Below are 16,039 nucleotides of genomic sequence, written 5' to 3'. Positions count from 1 at the left end.
ACACCTGTCTTTACATTCGCTACCTGTGTGTTTTAGGATTGATTTTAAGATTTTATTGATAACTTCTAAGGTTGTCCATGACCTGGCTCCAGATTATATTTTGTATCTTTTAATTCCTTATGAACCCTTGCATAGCCTGAGATCTATGGGTAGAGGTATCCTGTCTTTCGGAATCCAGGCTGAAATCAAAAGAGGACAGAGCTTTTGCTGTCAGGGCCCACAATGCTCTAGAGCAACTTGCTCTCTTCTAAAAAAGCACTTTAATAGGAAAGCATTTCCTGAATTTATCTGAGTCACCTGTTCTTTTTTTTTTTTTTTTTTTTAATCTCTTCAGTTTATTTTAATGTTTTATTTTCTTATACGGCTGGGCGATCCGACCAAAAATGTTATCACAATAAAGAAAAAAGATAAATAAAGAAAATTCTATCATTCGATATTGATAATTATCACTGAATGTCAAATAATCATTTCTTTCAAGTTTAAAGGCTGATTTTTGCTGAAGGTTGAAGAAACCAGATAGTTAATTGTGGTTTTAAACAATTCTTAAACATGACAAACACTTGAAACCAAACATTGGATCACTTAACAAATCTGAGGAAGAACATTCTTAACAATTATGGTTAAATCTTTTTTCAGTCCATTTTCCTCAACAAAATTAAATATTCATAGAAAAAGTGCAATTTTTTTTGTGATTCAAATTAATTAAGTCAAACATTTGTTGAATATTTATTTAGTTTTTGTTATATTGTTATTGAGGAAAATTATATCACGCTAATTATTGTCCAGCCCTATTTTCCTGTCATTATTTTTATTTTAGGCCCTCAAGTAGGCTATTTTATCTTTCACTGTGGTATTTCATTTCATCCTGTCTCTGTAAAGCACTTCGTTTTGATTAGAGCTCTATAGATAAAAATTCAATATCCTTATTATTATTATTCCTGTTCCAGATTAACCTCCAGTTTGAGCCTTTCATTTAGGAGGCACAGATTAGAGTAACCTGTTTCTAGAAGTGATTACATGCTTTTATTTTGAAGGAAAATACCGTACTACCGGTTTGTTTGGTTTATTTTGACTCAGGTTTTATTTGACCTAGCTGTTGGATTACAAACTCAAATGGCATGTTTGTTCACATCGCTTTTGTTGTTGGTTTTCGCGGTGTAGCCTACAGCTAGTTAAATTACAGCAATGTCAACGTGGAGCAGGCTGCACGTGAAAGTGCGGACGGCTCATGGATTGCTCAATTTTACCTCCAGACGGGTGACACAACGGCACACATGGCTGTACGGGCAATCAACGTTGTGTCAAAACCTGAGTACAGGCAGACGTCTCCGAAACGACTTCTTCAAAGGTGGGAGACATCAAAAGAAGTGCCGCTTACGCCATTCTGCAAGAACGTGTCGGGAAGCAAGCTTCTCATTCAGAAATCCCCAAAGTATTTAATGATGTGTTTATCTACAAATGCATGCAATTTCTATGCCACAGCAGAAACTTTCTGATGGTCTGTAAGAAGCGTTTGTACAATTCGGCATACATATGTACTCGCTTTTTGCTCCTTAAACTAACGTTACAATGTGATTTGGCGGAAGATTTGAGGCTAACCCCTCTTAACCTTCGTTAAATTAAAATATTCTATATGCCGAATTGTAGAGTGGTAGCTAAAGTTTCATAAAATATCTTGAGTTGTTTTGTGCGAGTCATCATCTACAGAGTGATTATGAAGTAGAGTAAAGTTTCTGCTTTTGTGGCTCAGACCTGGAGGCCCAGCTGGCAGCAATGCGGAAGAAGGCTACGGACGCTCTGCCGGGGAGCAGCTGGAGTCCCCTGGAGGTGAACCCGAACCTTCCGCCGGAGAGGGCCGACATTGTGATCGTAGGAGGCGGTGTGGTGGGCTGGTCCATCGCCTACTGGCTGAAGCAGAAGGAGAGGGTGCGAGGAGGGGTTAAAGTTATCGTGGTGGAGAAGGACCCGACGGTGAGGGACCAGTATTGATCTGTCATAGACTTCTTTGCTTTGAGCTCAACGGTTTCAGGTGCCCAATAGGAAAAAATGGGTTAAAAACACTTTATGTGAGTTTTCAAACATCATACAAGGCATCCCATAGGATAATTGCATCATTCAGTAATCAGCCCATCATCTGTGACACCTGCATTGGTACCCTTTCTTTGCTTTACACATCATGGGCACCTTCTTGTGGTTTAATCAAAACAAATCAGACAAAGGGACAAATTAATTAAACAAACTCTAGTATGAATTCCGATGTATTGTATCAAATCTAAATGATAAAAGTCAAACTTGACTTATAAGAAAACACCTCAAGTAAGTCAAGGTATAAAGGTACAAGGTAGGTTTATTTGTCACATTACATCTGGTTGTAAAGTGAAAGTTTGTAACTCCCTTATGCTACGTAGCAGACAATATAAAGTAATACAAAAGCAATCATAAAAATTGTACACTGAAAAAATCTATATTAAATGGAGCAGTGCTGAGGATGAATTTGAGTTTAGGAGCCTGATAGCTTAGGAGGAAAAGCTGCTCTGCAGTCTGGTGGTGTGGCAGCAGAAACTCCTGTATCTCTTCCCAGAAGGCAGCAGGGTGAACAGGCTGTGGCTACAGTGGGTACTGTCCTTTAATATCCTTTGGGCTCTGCGTAGGCATGCTTGGGAGATGGGTATCAATGATCTTTTGAATGGTTTTAATCACTCGCTGCAGAGCCCTCCGGTCCGGAGCCGAGCACATCCCATGCCGGTTTGTGATGTTTCCAGTCAGGATGCTTTCTATTGCTCCTCTGTAAAAGCCGACATAAACTTTGCACGGGAATTTGCCGTTCTTAAGCTTACTCAAGAAATACAGGTGTTTTTGAGCTTTCATCACCAGCTCGGAGATGTGAGACGACCATGATCAGGTCAGTCAAGCTCTTAATTCAGTCCATGTGGTGATGGTGTGTATGTATCCAGATTTGCCACATCACCCATGGTGATTCACTTTCTCAAAGTCTTGAAGCGTAGACTAGAAATGTTTTGCTACAGAGGAAGTTAGAGCCTTTCTAAACAGTTAATCTTTTAGTTGACCGACTGCTTTTCTTCCTCTTGAGTCAAACGGAATCATTTTGAGGTTTGGACAACATATTTAAAGGTGTCACTCTGAGCTCTGGATAATTGTGACTATAATGTAGAGTAAATGGTTGAACAAGAAAATAACCATCAGATAAATCCTTAATCCATTCAACGCAATCTCCCCCACGAAATTTATTGGTAAACTCAGCAGTCTGAGCTTGAGTACCACACTCTGCAACTGGATAATGGACCCTCACAAACAGACCTTAGACAGTTCATTGGTGGACACACCTCCTCCACTCTAGTGCTCAATACCCGAAACTCCCCAGGGCTGTGTGCTCGGCCCCCTCCTGTTCATGCTGTACACCCACAACTGCAACCCCTAACACGGAGTAAACTCTGTCATAAAGTTTACAGATGATACCACCATCATCAGCCAGATTTCAAACAAAGATGAGACTTCATATGGGGAGGATATTGATAATCTTGCTAAGTGGTGCACAAAGAACCACCTACTGCTCAACGTCGGCAAAACTAAGGAGCTGATTGTTGATTTTAGGAATGAGGCACGACCCAGTAGAGGAGGGCTCTGCAGCAGGTTTAAAACCACTCAGAAGATCATTGGTACCCATCTCCCGAGCATCGGTATTATCTGTAAGGTGAGGTGCCTGCAGAGCCCAGAGGATACTAAAGGTCGGTACCCACCCCAGCCACAGCCTGTTCACCCTACTGGCGTCTAGAGAGAGTTGTAGAAGTATCCGCAGTCGCACCACCAGACTGCAGAGCAGCTTTTTCTCACCGATTGCGAGACTCCTCAACTCATATTCATCCTAGTACTGCTCCATTCTATGTAGTTTATTTCTGCTTACCTTTTTTTTTAAATAACTTAATATTGTCTGCTTTATGAACTGCATTTCATTTTACAACCCTGTTGTAATATGATGACTAAATTTATGATGATGAAAATAATGATTTATTGCACCCTAAATATAAAACCAACCACAAGAGTCACATAATGCTTTAATGCGTGATTAATAATAATCTATTACTATATAACCGTATTCACACAGTGTGGTATTGTTACTTTTAATTAAGTAAAGACACTGAATAATTCTTCCACCACTGGTTTTAATGTAGAGTAATAGAGAGGATTTAGGACGAATAGGATTTAATGACCAAATGAGAAATCACTCCCTTCTTAATCAAAACGTATGTGAAAAGGAATGGTGTTTGGCAGGACTACATTTATCTGAATGTTTAATAGGTTTTAATGCCACAATCAGAAAATGTTCTATCTATTAAGGCTTGAATAGCAGATTGACCACTAATGGCAAGAGAAGATAAGGTCTGTCAAAGTGTTGCCAGTAGCTCACTGATGGGCAGCTAATGTATAGTACAGCAGACTCCTGCTTCTACACTTTTCCTAATTAACCGCTTCCTCCTGCATGTGGTTCTCCCTAGTACTCCCAGGCCTCCACTGTGCTGTCTGCTGGGGGGATCCGACAGCAGTTCTCTCTGCCTGAGAACATCTACCTCTCCCTTGCCTCTGCAGATTTCATGAGGAACATCAATGTAGGTCACGTTGAAGTCACTGGAGTTGTTGCTTGTTTGTATGGAGCCTCTGTGAGCTCACCGCACAATAAATTATGAGCCTTTAATCCATTAAATGTGCCACATCACCCTTAGAGCATGTGTGTTGTGTTAATATGGAAACAGCTGCCTATATTTTTGAGTCTAGCTTTAAAGATGGAGACTAATTTACACTTGATTTTGTCTTTATTTATAAAACCATGATACTTTGCTATCAGTATGTATTAGAGATACTGTAGATGCTGGGGGGGTCCACTAGCCACATTTCTACAGTGTCACAGGCCCGGAAAAGAGGGATTAAGCGACTAAAAACTCCTTAACTGTGAACAAAAGCACATTTCTATGGTGGTTTATTGTGTAACTAAGTATTTAAACTTGGGCAGAAAAGGTGTGACGGCCGGGCAGAGAAACTGATCTAAGTGTTTACTTAACTTGCTACTGCCCTGGCTCTGTAAATCGCAAACAGTGTGGCTCCAACCAAGCTCCACAACACTATTGTGGTTGGCACTGGGACAACCCCGGTTGCCCCGGCCTTTCTGTGTGGAGTTTGCATGTTCTCCCCGTGTCCGCGTGGGTTCTCTCCGGGTGCTCCCGCTTCCTCCCACCATCCAAAGACATGCAGGCTAGGTTAATTGGTGACCCTAAATTGTCCTTAGGTGTGAATGTGAGTGCGAGTGATTGTTTGTCTGTGTGTGACCCTGCGATGGACTGGCGACCTGTCCAGGGTATACCCCGCCCTTTGCCCAAAGTCAGCTGGGATTGGCTCCAGCCCCCTGTACGCAGGATAAGCGGTTGACGATGGATGGATGGATGGATGACCCTATTGTTTTTACTCTAGTGCCAACCTGAGGACAAACATGTTACTTAAAGGCATACTGTTTTGTAACTTTTCCCATGTTGTTAATATAGAAATGATTATGTTAATGTGGCTGTCGCACCTCCATGTCCCCTCAGGAACACCTCTGCGTGTTGAACGAAGACCCAGTGGACCTGCAGTTCAACCAATCGGGATATCTCTTCCTGGCCAGTGAGGAGGTGGCCCACATCATGGAAGAGAACTACAGCACCCAGAGGTGTTTCATTCAGTACTACTGTGTGATATCAGAAAGCCAGATATCGGTTTCCTTTTTTGCGGGAAAGTGTCCAATTAATTTGTCAACCATTTGTCTTGCTTTGTGATGTCTAGACATGCTGGAGCCAAAGTTTCCCTCCTCTCTCCGACGCAACTGAAGGAGAAATTTCCATGGATCAACACAGATGGTGTGGTGCTAGCATCATATGGTGAGTGCAGATAATGCACAGGTTAATGTTTAATCACTCCATGTGGTTGTTAGAGCACAGGGTCAAATAGGGTCATAACAGCAACAAACAGACATCAGCTGATTAGAAAATCTGCTGATGAGGCAGATTTAGTTATAGCTCTCTGTGTTTGTGGTGCACCTACTATATCCCTGCAGACACTAGTTTTCTGTAGTATAAAGGTAAAGACACATTTATTTTCCCACCACAATCTTCCTTGTGGCTCCTGTAAATCCCATCTGCGCTGTGTTTACTTTTCAGAGATGGGGAATCTTGCCCGCATAACTGACTGTCCCAAATTGCACGATCTTAGTAAATCCAGTGGCATATATAATCGTGTTCTGTTAGCATATCGCCTCTTGTTAAAGAGACACACATTGCACACACTTGCTAAAATGGCAACTGCATCTGTTTCAGTAAATACACTGCATGTGTTTGGGGTAGAAAACAGCAAGTCTTAAAAACAGGCTCAAAAGCCTTTACTAAATCTGGCCCTCTGTCCACCTCTGATAAGACAGAGATTTCCTCCAGCTAGTTAGTGTATATATACTTTTTATTACTATAAAATAAGATAAGCCTTTATTAAATCCCCAAGGGGAAATTCAGTTGTTGCAGCACAAGGACAGCAATAACTACAGATAAATTGAGAAAGTCATAATACATAAGAGGTATATAAAACTAAAATAAGAATAGAAGAAAAAATAGAAACTATAAAAGAGCAATTACTGTGACATTGAGTAACAATATCAATAGCTATATCAAATGTTTGACCAGAGGAGGTATTGTGTGTAAAATTCAAGTTCGGCATTAATGTTCAGCATTAATATTAAATATATGCCCCGTTGTAGTTGCTCATTTATGTAAGCCAGTAAACCTGAGTATGAGGGTGTATCAACTATTTCATTTGCACTCGTCCTGCCTTCCAGGGTTGGAGAACGAAGGCTGGTTTGACCCCTGGACTCTGCTGAACGCCTTCAGAAGGAAAGCCATCTCTATGGGAGTCGTTCAGTGCTGCGGAGAAGTTACAGGTTTGTTATGGTTTGTTGGTTTCTTGTCACGGCCTGTTTAAAAATTACCAGTAACTCAGTTATCTAATGGAAACAAGTTCAACATGTTAACCAACAAGTTATTTCAACACTGCAGTGAGACCTGTCTGCGTCAATGGTGGCAAAACATGTTGTATTTTAACTACTGTAAAGCTGCTGCAAGTGGACTTTTAAAGTACTCGGATTCTCGGAAGTTCTCGTCAGATTTGGTTTCATGTAGAAGAAGATAGCTGAACGATCCGAACCGAGATTGTCCGTGATTGTAATGTAAAGTTAATCATACGTCTACTACGAGCAGGAACAGCCAATCATGTTTTCTTGGTGATATGTTATTCTCTTAAACATTTTCATTAAAAAATCATTAGCAATAAACTTGTCAAATGAACAACAAATTTAAAAATAAGAATTAAATAAAAGGAATTTGGTTGAAATTAAACAAAAAGCTGGCTGATGAGGAACATTAGAGAAGTCGTATCATAAGAACAATTTAGCACCACATTAACAAAAGCATTGGAAATCAATACATGCAAAAATAGATACATACATAACGTTTCAGCTAATGTATTAATCATCATAACCAATACTAGTTTGTACAATCACTTCAGGTGTGTGTGTGTGTGTGTGTGTGCTCACCTGTGTCTCTGTACTGCAACCATTTGGGACCTACTATTAACAAGAGACCTCTGGAGCTCTCTAAAATTTAAGAGCATTTTTAAGACATAATAAATGTGATAAAAAGGAGTAAAAGTGAAGGATTTTTACTCACTTTTCTTTCACCTACTAACCAAAATATAAAGTTTGATCTAGGACTTGATTTTTCGTGCATTTTAAAAGGGAATTTCTTTTGGCAGCTCTGAAGAAAATAAAATTTTATTTAATTGACGTGAAAGAAATGTACAAAAAAAATGAGACATTTAGTGTACTCCTCTTGTTTTGAATAGTGTAGGTAATGGCACCCTGCATACACATTGAGGCTTGTTATTATGCAGAGTTTTTCCTTCATGCCTGTGTGAATGCAGAATGTGTTTATTGATCTGGTTTGAACAACTGACAGTCTGCTGGCTGGTGTCAATTTCTTCCACAGATTTTAAATATACAACAAAGGTGGTGACTACCACTGATGGTGAACACCTGGATCTCAGGAGAATAAAATCTGTCAAAGTAAGTGGGACTGTGAACGTCTGCATCTTTGATATGGCCACGGTCAAAGTTCTTTTGAAACATGTTGGGGACAGTTTTCTTCTCTGTGCCGTCTTAGATTAATATTTAAAAGTAGAACAACAAACTAAATTAGCTTTACTAAACTCAGTCGACCAGGTTGTTCTTTAAAAGCTAAATCTATCATGTTGGCTGAACCAAGAATAAAGAAACGTGTCGCCCAAACAAACCAAATCTAGATTGACAGGTGCACTCAATACTTGGACTAATACTAGACAGCAACTACATCGTGGTAAGTCGTGTTCTTCATGATTTATTTAAGGAAATAAAGCTCCTCCATTAAATCAATAGGTGCGTTTCCATCTACCTGTTATGCGCTTTTTCAGTTTGCACATAAAAACACCTGAGTTGAAACGTCAAAAATCCGAAAAAATACCTTAAAATATCACCAAAAAGTTTTAGCACTTTGCTGAGGTAGAAAGGTTTGCATTGATAAAAGCAAAATGTGACACAGTGCAGTGGAAAAAGACAGATTGTGAAAATTGTAAAATAGATTAGTTTATCTTGATGAACCAACTCCCTGTATTTGCACAACAGTCGATGGAAATGCACATAAATTAGCATTTTCTTTTACAGATTTTCTGAAAATTCAGATAAAATTTCTGCAAAATATGGAAACTTGTCTAATGTTTCTTAAATTAAACATATAGTCCTCACCAGTACTTGCTTTCATTGTTTGTTACTGGGACCGTTTTTTTCCCTGTTCGCATGTCTGTCAATTTCCTTTGAGGCCTATTGAGGTTTCCTTCAGATCCCTCCAAGGCGTGGCTGTGAATTCAGGCCGTCCACAAACCAAACGCCATCTTTAAGCCAAAACTGCAGTCATATCAACAAGTAAATAAAAAGCTGAATATCTTTCATATTGTTTTGTCACAGCACTTAGAAACAATAGTGAGCACCCACATCGTGTTTCATGTGGAGACGGTGTTTCAAACAGCTGCTGTTTTTAATGGCATAAAAAATTTAAATGCAGAAGAGTTTGTATTTTTTTTCTCTTGTAGTTTGTTATTTTTCAAACTCAGCGGTCATTAACAGGTGATGATTGATTAAAAATATAAACAGGTTTTAAATTTGAATATTTTAACAAATGTTTCTACGATCATTTATGAAATGTGCACCCGGGGACAAAGTTAATTTTAATTTTGGGTGCAGAGATAAAAAAAGGTTTAGAGCCAATACATAAAACCAACTTGTAATTTGTATGATCAAATAAAAAACAGATTGGGCCTTTTTAAGAACTAATTTATTTTTGCCCTCTTTTATATTCTGGCCATTTAAAAAAAAAAAAAAAAAAAAGAAGCCTCTGGAAAACAAAATCCAGAAAGGATTAAAAAGGTCTTTAGAAACAAAACAAATTTGTTTCTGAATTTTCCAGATTTATATCTTGATTTCTTTTGGACTCTGCACCATAGGAACAGCATAGTGTTGTGCGTGATGGGATATTGTCTTGTGTCGAGCAGGTGCAGATGCCGAACAGCCTGGAGTACCAGCCAGTGGAATGTGCCATTGTGGTGAATGCAGCAGGAGCCTTTTCTGGTAAACTGGCAGAGATGCTGGGAATTGGCTCCGGTCCCAAAGACACCGTCGCTGGAATTACTCTGCCTGTTGAGCCTCGGAAAAGGTAGGTCATTGACTTAAGGGGCATATTTTCCCTTTTGAAAAAACAACCCAATTGCTGTCAGAATGTCTAGTTTTCTTTAAAAGGGCCTCTCAGGGCCTCATACAGTGCGGCTCTTTAGTATTCTTCTTCTTTTATATGGACTCTGTTGTCCGGTAAGTTTGAAAACCGGCAACCTTTATAGATGTGACTCACGGCTTTAATTTGAGGGTGTTTCCTTCCAAATCGAATTAACTGTGTAAAGATTGTAGTTAACGTACCGATAAAATTGAGTCTTTCACTCCTCACCCAGAGTGGATGTAAACACCCTCAAACACACACTCAAGGCTGTGTTACACAAGAAAAGAACAGGTTTATACGACATGTTTAGAGCTTTTCTGAGCCGCCACACTGGAAGGCGGAGCGAAAAGTCGGCTTTAACGACAAGAAAGTACAGTTAACACAGGATTGTAAGAATGAACTGTATGTAAAATCTCTTTTAGGTATGTGTATGTGGTCCACTGTCCTGATGGTCCAGGTCTAGACACTCCCTTCCTGATTGATTACTCTGGAGTTTACTTCAGAAGAGAGGGGTTAGGTGGGAACTACATCGCTGGGACGTCCCCAGAGGAGGTCTGTTATAGTTTAAAGTTGATTTCCTGGCTATTTTTTTATTAATAAGAATAAACAGTTTAATAAAAGGTCTGTGTGTTTTGTGTCTTTCTCCAGGGGGAGGAGCCAGATACCAGTAACCTGGAGGTGGACCACCAGTTTTTTGAGGACAAGGTTTGGCCCAGCTTGGCCAATCGTGTTCCTGCGTTTGAGAAACTTAAGGTAGGATTGGGATACGTTGGCCATTTTCTTTGCCTGGTAATCTTTCTGCATGTATGCTAGTACATTTGATCACTCACAGCATTACTGTTCAAATTTAGTCCACATTAGTTTAGTTTATTGCATTTATTTGTCAGGGACCATATCCAGCAACGTTAATGTCACACAAGGAGAAGAGATGCATTGTACCAGATTTAGCTACTAACTAATTTCCATCTGCAGTCCCTGTGCAGGTCGACACAGACAGTAATACACTAATGCAGAAAATACAAGTTCAAAACACCTTAAATATAAAAACTTACAAATATCAGCCATTACACCCTATACTATGCAAATGGTAAAATAGTCTGTTCTTGTATATAGCCTTCAAGTCTTGCGACAACTCAAAGCGTTTTTTACGCTACATCACATTCAACCATATTCATACACTGATGGAACAGCCATCAGGGCAATTTGGGGTTCTGTATCTTGTGCAAGGACTTTCCAAAATACAGACCGGAGGGGCCGGGGGCAACCCACTCCATCTCCTGAGCCACAGCCGCCCCTATGCAATATTTCTAAGTAATCATCGTGATGGTGTTTAATAAAATACAGACTCTGTGTCAGATTAATGTAGACAAGACAGGTTTCTTAAGATCCATCCTAGCATTTGAGCTTGAAGCTCGGATCATGTGAGTTGTACAAAGCTTTTCAGTGGTGGAGGTGCAGTATTGTGAGTTAAACACCAAATGAATGATGTACGGTTGGACAAAAAAACAATAACAACAATTATTGCAATATAATTTTTTTTCAATAACAATATAACAAATGTTCAATAAATGTTTTATTTTATTCACTTGAATTAGGACTTGTTTTTTTTTTTTTTATTAAGATGTTTATTTTGTTGAGGAAAAAAGCTTTTATTTAATTTTACTCATGCATATTTGTTGACAAAGATTTTATCATAATATCATACATATCATGTTTCGAATGTTCTACCTCAGAAGTGATCCACTGTTTGGCCTCATGTGTTGACCATAAAGAAGAGTTTAAACGACAATCAACCATCAGGTTACTTTAACTTCACTCAGGAGCAAAAATCAGCCTTTAAACTAGAAAGAATTAACGATTTGATACTTATCGTGATAATTATCAATATCGAAAGGTATTAAACTTTTCATTGTGATCCCATTTTCATATCGTCCAGCCCTAGAGTGATGATACTGTTGTGGTTTCCTTTCCAGAACTTTTATGGCTTGTTTTTAAAGTGATCGAATTGGTGATTTGGATTGTGGACAAAACACAACATTTGACAATGTCATCTTGAGCTTTGGGAAACACTGATCAACATTCTTCATAATCTTCTGACAGTCTATAAACCAAAAAACTAATTGATTTATCATAAAAACTATTGACAAATTAAATAATGAAACTAATCTTTAGCTGCCGCCCTCATACTGATAATGAAGTCAGTGTTTAAAGACCCTCCAAAACAGAGCTTCAATACATGGGCAAATAGAAGAAAACTAATTTATAGATAAATAATAATAATTTGTCATTTAGCTGACTCTTTTATCCAAAGCGACTTACAATTACTATATGTCAGAGGTCAAAACCCTCTGTAGCTTGCTCAGGGACACATTTGTGGATGTCACGGGGAGGAATTGAACGCGGGTCTCCCACACCAAAGGTATGTGTCTTATCCACTGCACCATTGCCAGATAAACATATTAATGTATTGAAAGTCAAATAGGAATATGTCCTGGCTGATCCCACTCAAAATAACAGCATTAACATTTAGTAGCAACTCATCATTTAAGACCTTTGGGAGACCATGTCTGCAAAGCTTCACATCTCAAAAACAAGTCACGGTCCCCGCCTGTAACTTCTCTATGCCGGAGGAAGAGATGTCATGCCACAGGATAATCCCACACTGATGCGTTGCTTCAATTTCCTAGAGGTTTTACCTGCATACGATAAACCACAAGGACCGCGCAACATTTAAACCACATGAGACGAAGAGCATGTGATCACACTTTTGATAGGGAACTGTCTGCCTGTGTGTGGATGACTAATATGTGTAATCTTAGAGGTGTTGTTACATTGAGCACTGTTTCCATAGCGGTAATTCCCATTAGGGAGAGACCTAAGAAGAGTCTGAATGGGTAGGTACAAAATGTACTTAATGGTCTCTCAAGTTGCAGTCACGTAGGATAGTACTGGATCTGCTTTCTAAAGACTGACCTAATGATGGATGAGTTAGAAGAATATGTAGTCATGCAATGAATAGATCTTCTTGTTTTTATTGTTCATGCTTAAAAGTGCAGCCCCAGGTTTTTGGAGTGCTATGTTTTGGTCTCGGTACGCCCTGCTTTCTCACTAAGCTGGCTTTGTCCATCAAACAAAAGAGAATTTCCCAAAAGTGTGAGTTTAATAGAGTCCTACCCATATGGGATTTTGAAGACCGATTTTGATATTTGAGGATTTTAAAATCCGATATTCCAGTTAATGTTACTTTCTTCTTTTCAGAAACAAATAACATAAAAAAATGCCGTTTTGCCAGTACGAGCTTGACTCGCCTCGCCTCGCCTCTACTGGACCCGACTTTGGCCCGCGAGTAGAGGCGAGTCGAGCTGGTACCATGCAGTGGAAAAAGGGCTAAAGATTAAGATTATATTTGTTTTGTGTAGTTATGAGAACTCACCAAGATTACATGAGCAGTTTAAAAATAAACATTTTTTGTTGTTTAAAAAGTACTTTGAAGAAAAGTACAGTAAACGGTCATTTATCGGGCGGTGTTTATTGTTTCTCAGTTTGCACAGGTAACAGTGTGCAAGCTGCTCAGTGAGGTCAGGGCCTAATAAACATTAGGTGTGTAAGTTAAACATTCAGTGTGTAAGTTGTAGTGGCATCTAGTGGTGAGGATCACGAATTGCAATCAGGGGTTCACTGTGCATTCATGTGCTCCACAGATGGTCCTACTTCCCGAGTTGTTAAGTCATTCTTCAGACTTCAGTGTGTGTTCATGTGCTCTTAAGTTGTAATGTGGAATCAACATGGACGCTACTACAAAGATGTGTTGGATTAGCATTAACGGAGCATATAAAAAGCATGCAGACATCTAGTTCACTCTACATGGACAGCAAACTAACTGTAACCATATTGCAAATTACATGTTTGCAAAATATGTATATACAATACGTGATTTTGCACGAATCAAAGTTCTGTATACTTCTTTATGTCCCATGTACAATTTATTTCTCTTTTTGCAAGAAAGATTTAAGGAGGGGAAAAAAGATTCTGATTATTCCGACACCACATAAACGCATCCCCGCTCCCCCCTCTAGATCTAAGAAATCAGGAGAAGCTACGGTGGCCGACACACTCTGTCGGCTCTTGTGCTAAATAATATGTGTGGGACGAGTACTACTACTGCTAATGTTACTTGTTCTTCATACCTATTCAACGTAGTGACAAAACGCACTCTTTAGATCCTCCTAAATATTACACACTGATCCTTTTAAGAAGAACTTTCTGTTCTTAAAAACTTGGGAGTGACTGCTGGTTAACATTGTTATACCCAAGAATTTGTAGATGAGCACTTGTAGAATTTCATACTTGTTCAGTTGTTTGACAACAGAGACAGAAAGATATGTAAAAGAGAACAACTATGTGGTGAATTCGGCTGCAGTAAAATACAGAGAGCAGGAAGGTACTAAACGAAGGTTTAATGGTTTGTCACTCTGCAGAGTTAACCAGTGTTAAGAAGACAACTTTCTTTCCAGCTCTTCATACTGCATACCAGGCTACTGGGCAGGACGAGGTTTAAAAAAAAAAAGAAACGAAAAAAAGACAACTTTCTGTCTATAACTTTCTCTCTAATCACTTATTTTTAATGTTGATAAAGCCGATCACACAGCTGGTAGTCTGTATTTATGCTGACTTTCTCAGACAACGTTGCAAACACAAAATAAGGATTTGGTTTGGCAGCATCTGTCCCACTCATCAGTCTTGCTATTTGCCAAATTAATGTTTACACCCAAACACAGCGTTTTGTTTTTTTTTTAATTCTGGTTTAGCATAGATGTGGTCTCAGCCCTTTGTTCTCTCTTGTTCCTTCCCTTTAGGTGACCAGCGCGTGGGCGGGTTTCTACGACTACAACACTTTTGACCAGAACGGCATCATCGGTATGCACCCACTGATCAACAATATGTACTTTGCCACCGGTTTCAGCGGCCACGGCCTGCAGCACTCCCCCGCTGTGGGCCGCGCTGTGGCAGAACTGATCCTGGATGGGAACTTTAAAACACTGGACTTGAGCGCCCTCGGCTTCAGACGCATTCTGGCCCAGGAACCCATGCTGGAGAGGAACATTGTATAGAAGAGCAGGAACCTGGACTCCTTTGACACAGCTGCCAATTATTACATCTTTGGTCTTATTTTTGTGGTTGTGATATTTAATTCTATTGGTTATAATAGGGTTGTACTTAGCAAATGAATTAATTACTGAGATCTGGGAACGTGGTATCATCGTTACAGTGAAGTCCAGCGAGGCAAGAGACACGAGCAGACATACTCAAATCTTTTACTTAAATAATTCAATTCAATTCAATTTTATTTATATAGCGCCAAATCACAACAACAGTTATCTCACAGCGCTTTTCATAAAAGAGCAGGTCTAGACCGTACTCTGTGATGATATTTACAGAAGCCCAACAATTCCCACCAAGAGCAGCACTAGGCGACAGATGCAAGGAAAAACTTCCTTTTAAGAGGCAGAAACCTCGAGCAGAACCATGGCTCAGGGTGGGCGGCCATCTGCCTTGACCAGTTGGGGTGAAGGAGAGAGAGGGAGAGAGAAAGAGAGAGAGAGAGAGAAAAAGAGAGAGAGAAAGAGAGAGAAAAAGAGAGGGATGGAAGGAGAGAGAGAGGGGAGGGAGGCAGTCTACACAATATACACACAGAGGTACAGACAGTGAAGGTGATGTTGCTATAGACTAAATGAAAAATGGCACAGATATTTATAGTAGTGTTAATGGTAACAGTCGTAATGTTAATGATTATAACAACTATAATAACAATAGGACTAGTAGCAATAGTTGTTGTAGCAGAGGGTGTTGAGCAGGAACACAGGGGCAGCAGGTGACCCGCAGCCACAGATCCAGACTCCACAGCTCCAGAGCCAGAAACACCTGCAGGAAGTGATAGGAGGAGAGAGGAGAGGGACGAGAAAGCACAAGACTACCAGAAAGGGGAGAAGTTGTGTTAGTAACATGCAATAATGGGATGAGGTTGCATACAGAGGGAGAGAAAGTAGAGGAGAGAGGAGCTCAGTGCATCATGGGAAATCCCCCGGCAGTCTAGGCCTATAGCAGCATAACTAAGGGATGGTTCAGGACTCACCTGAGCCAGCCCTAACTATAAG

General features: G+C 39.8%; 1 protein-coding gene across 2 annotated transcripts; it reads left to right on the top strand.

Annotated features, from left to right (window-relative positions):
• The first annotated feature begins 1,052 nt into the window (after nt 1-1,052).
• Nucleotides 1,053-15,053, top strand: foxred1 (FAD-dependent oxidoreductase domain containing 1). Of its 2 annotated transcripts, none has more exons than XM_046039915.1 (11): nt 1,053-1,432; nt 1,751-1,971; nt 4,515-4,625; nt 5,598-5,716; nt 5,830-5,924; nt 6,869-6,970; nt 8,073-8,149; nt 9,667-9,827; nt 10,307-10,436; nt 10,533-10,637; nt 14,741-15,053. In XM_046039915.1, the coding sequence occupies exons 1-11, from the start codon at nt 1,186-1,188 to the stop codon at nt 14,993-14,995; spliced, it is 1,623 nt and encodes a 540-aa protein (XP_045895871.1). In that variant the 5' UTR covers nt 1,053-1,185; the 3' UTR covers nt 14,996-15,053. The 2 variants fall into 2 exon arrangements, with proteins under 2 accessions (XP_045895871.1, XP_045895872.1); XM_046039916.1 differs by having other exon boundaries at nt 1,057-1,348.
• The last annotated feature ends 986 nt before the right edge of the window (nt 15,054-16,039 follow it).

This window comes from Micropterus dolomieu, linkage group LG23, assembly GCF_021292245.1.
Source record: "Micropterus dolomieu isolate WLL.071019.BEF.003 ecotype Adirondacks linkage group LG23, ASM2129224v1, whole genome shotgun sequence".
Classification (NCBI taxonomy): Eukaryota; Metazoa; Chordata; class Actinopteri; order Centrarchiformes; family Centrarchidae; genus Micropterus; species Micropterus dolomieu.
The sequence above is the reverse complement of the archived record's forward strand: the minus strand, read 5'-3'. Positions and strand labels throughout refer to the sequence as shown.

Bases quoted from the DNA above. Each gene is read 5' to 3' on its own strand.
- foxred1 (XM_046039915.1), top strand. From the start codon at position 1,186: ATGTCAACGTGGAGCAGGCTGCACGTGAAAGTGCGGACGGCTCATGGA. The intron at 8,150-9,666 runs GTAAGTGGGACT...TGTGTCGAGCAG, and splicing joins GGAGAATAAAATCTGTCAAA to GTGCAGATGCCGAACAGCCT. The intron at 10,437-10,532 runs GTCTGTTATAGT...GTCTTTCTCCAG, and splicing joins CTGGGACGTCCCCAGAGGAG to GGGGAGGAGCCAGATACCAG.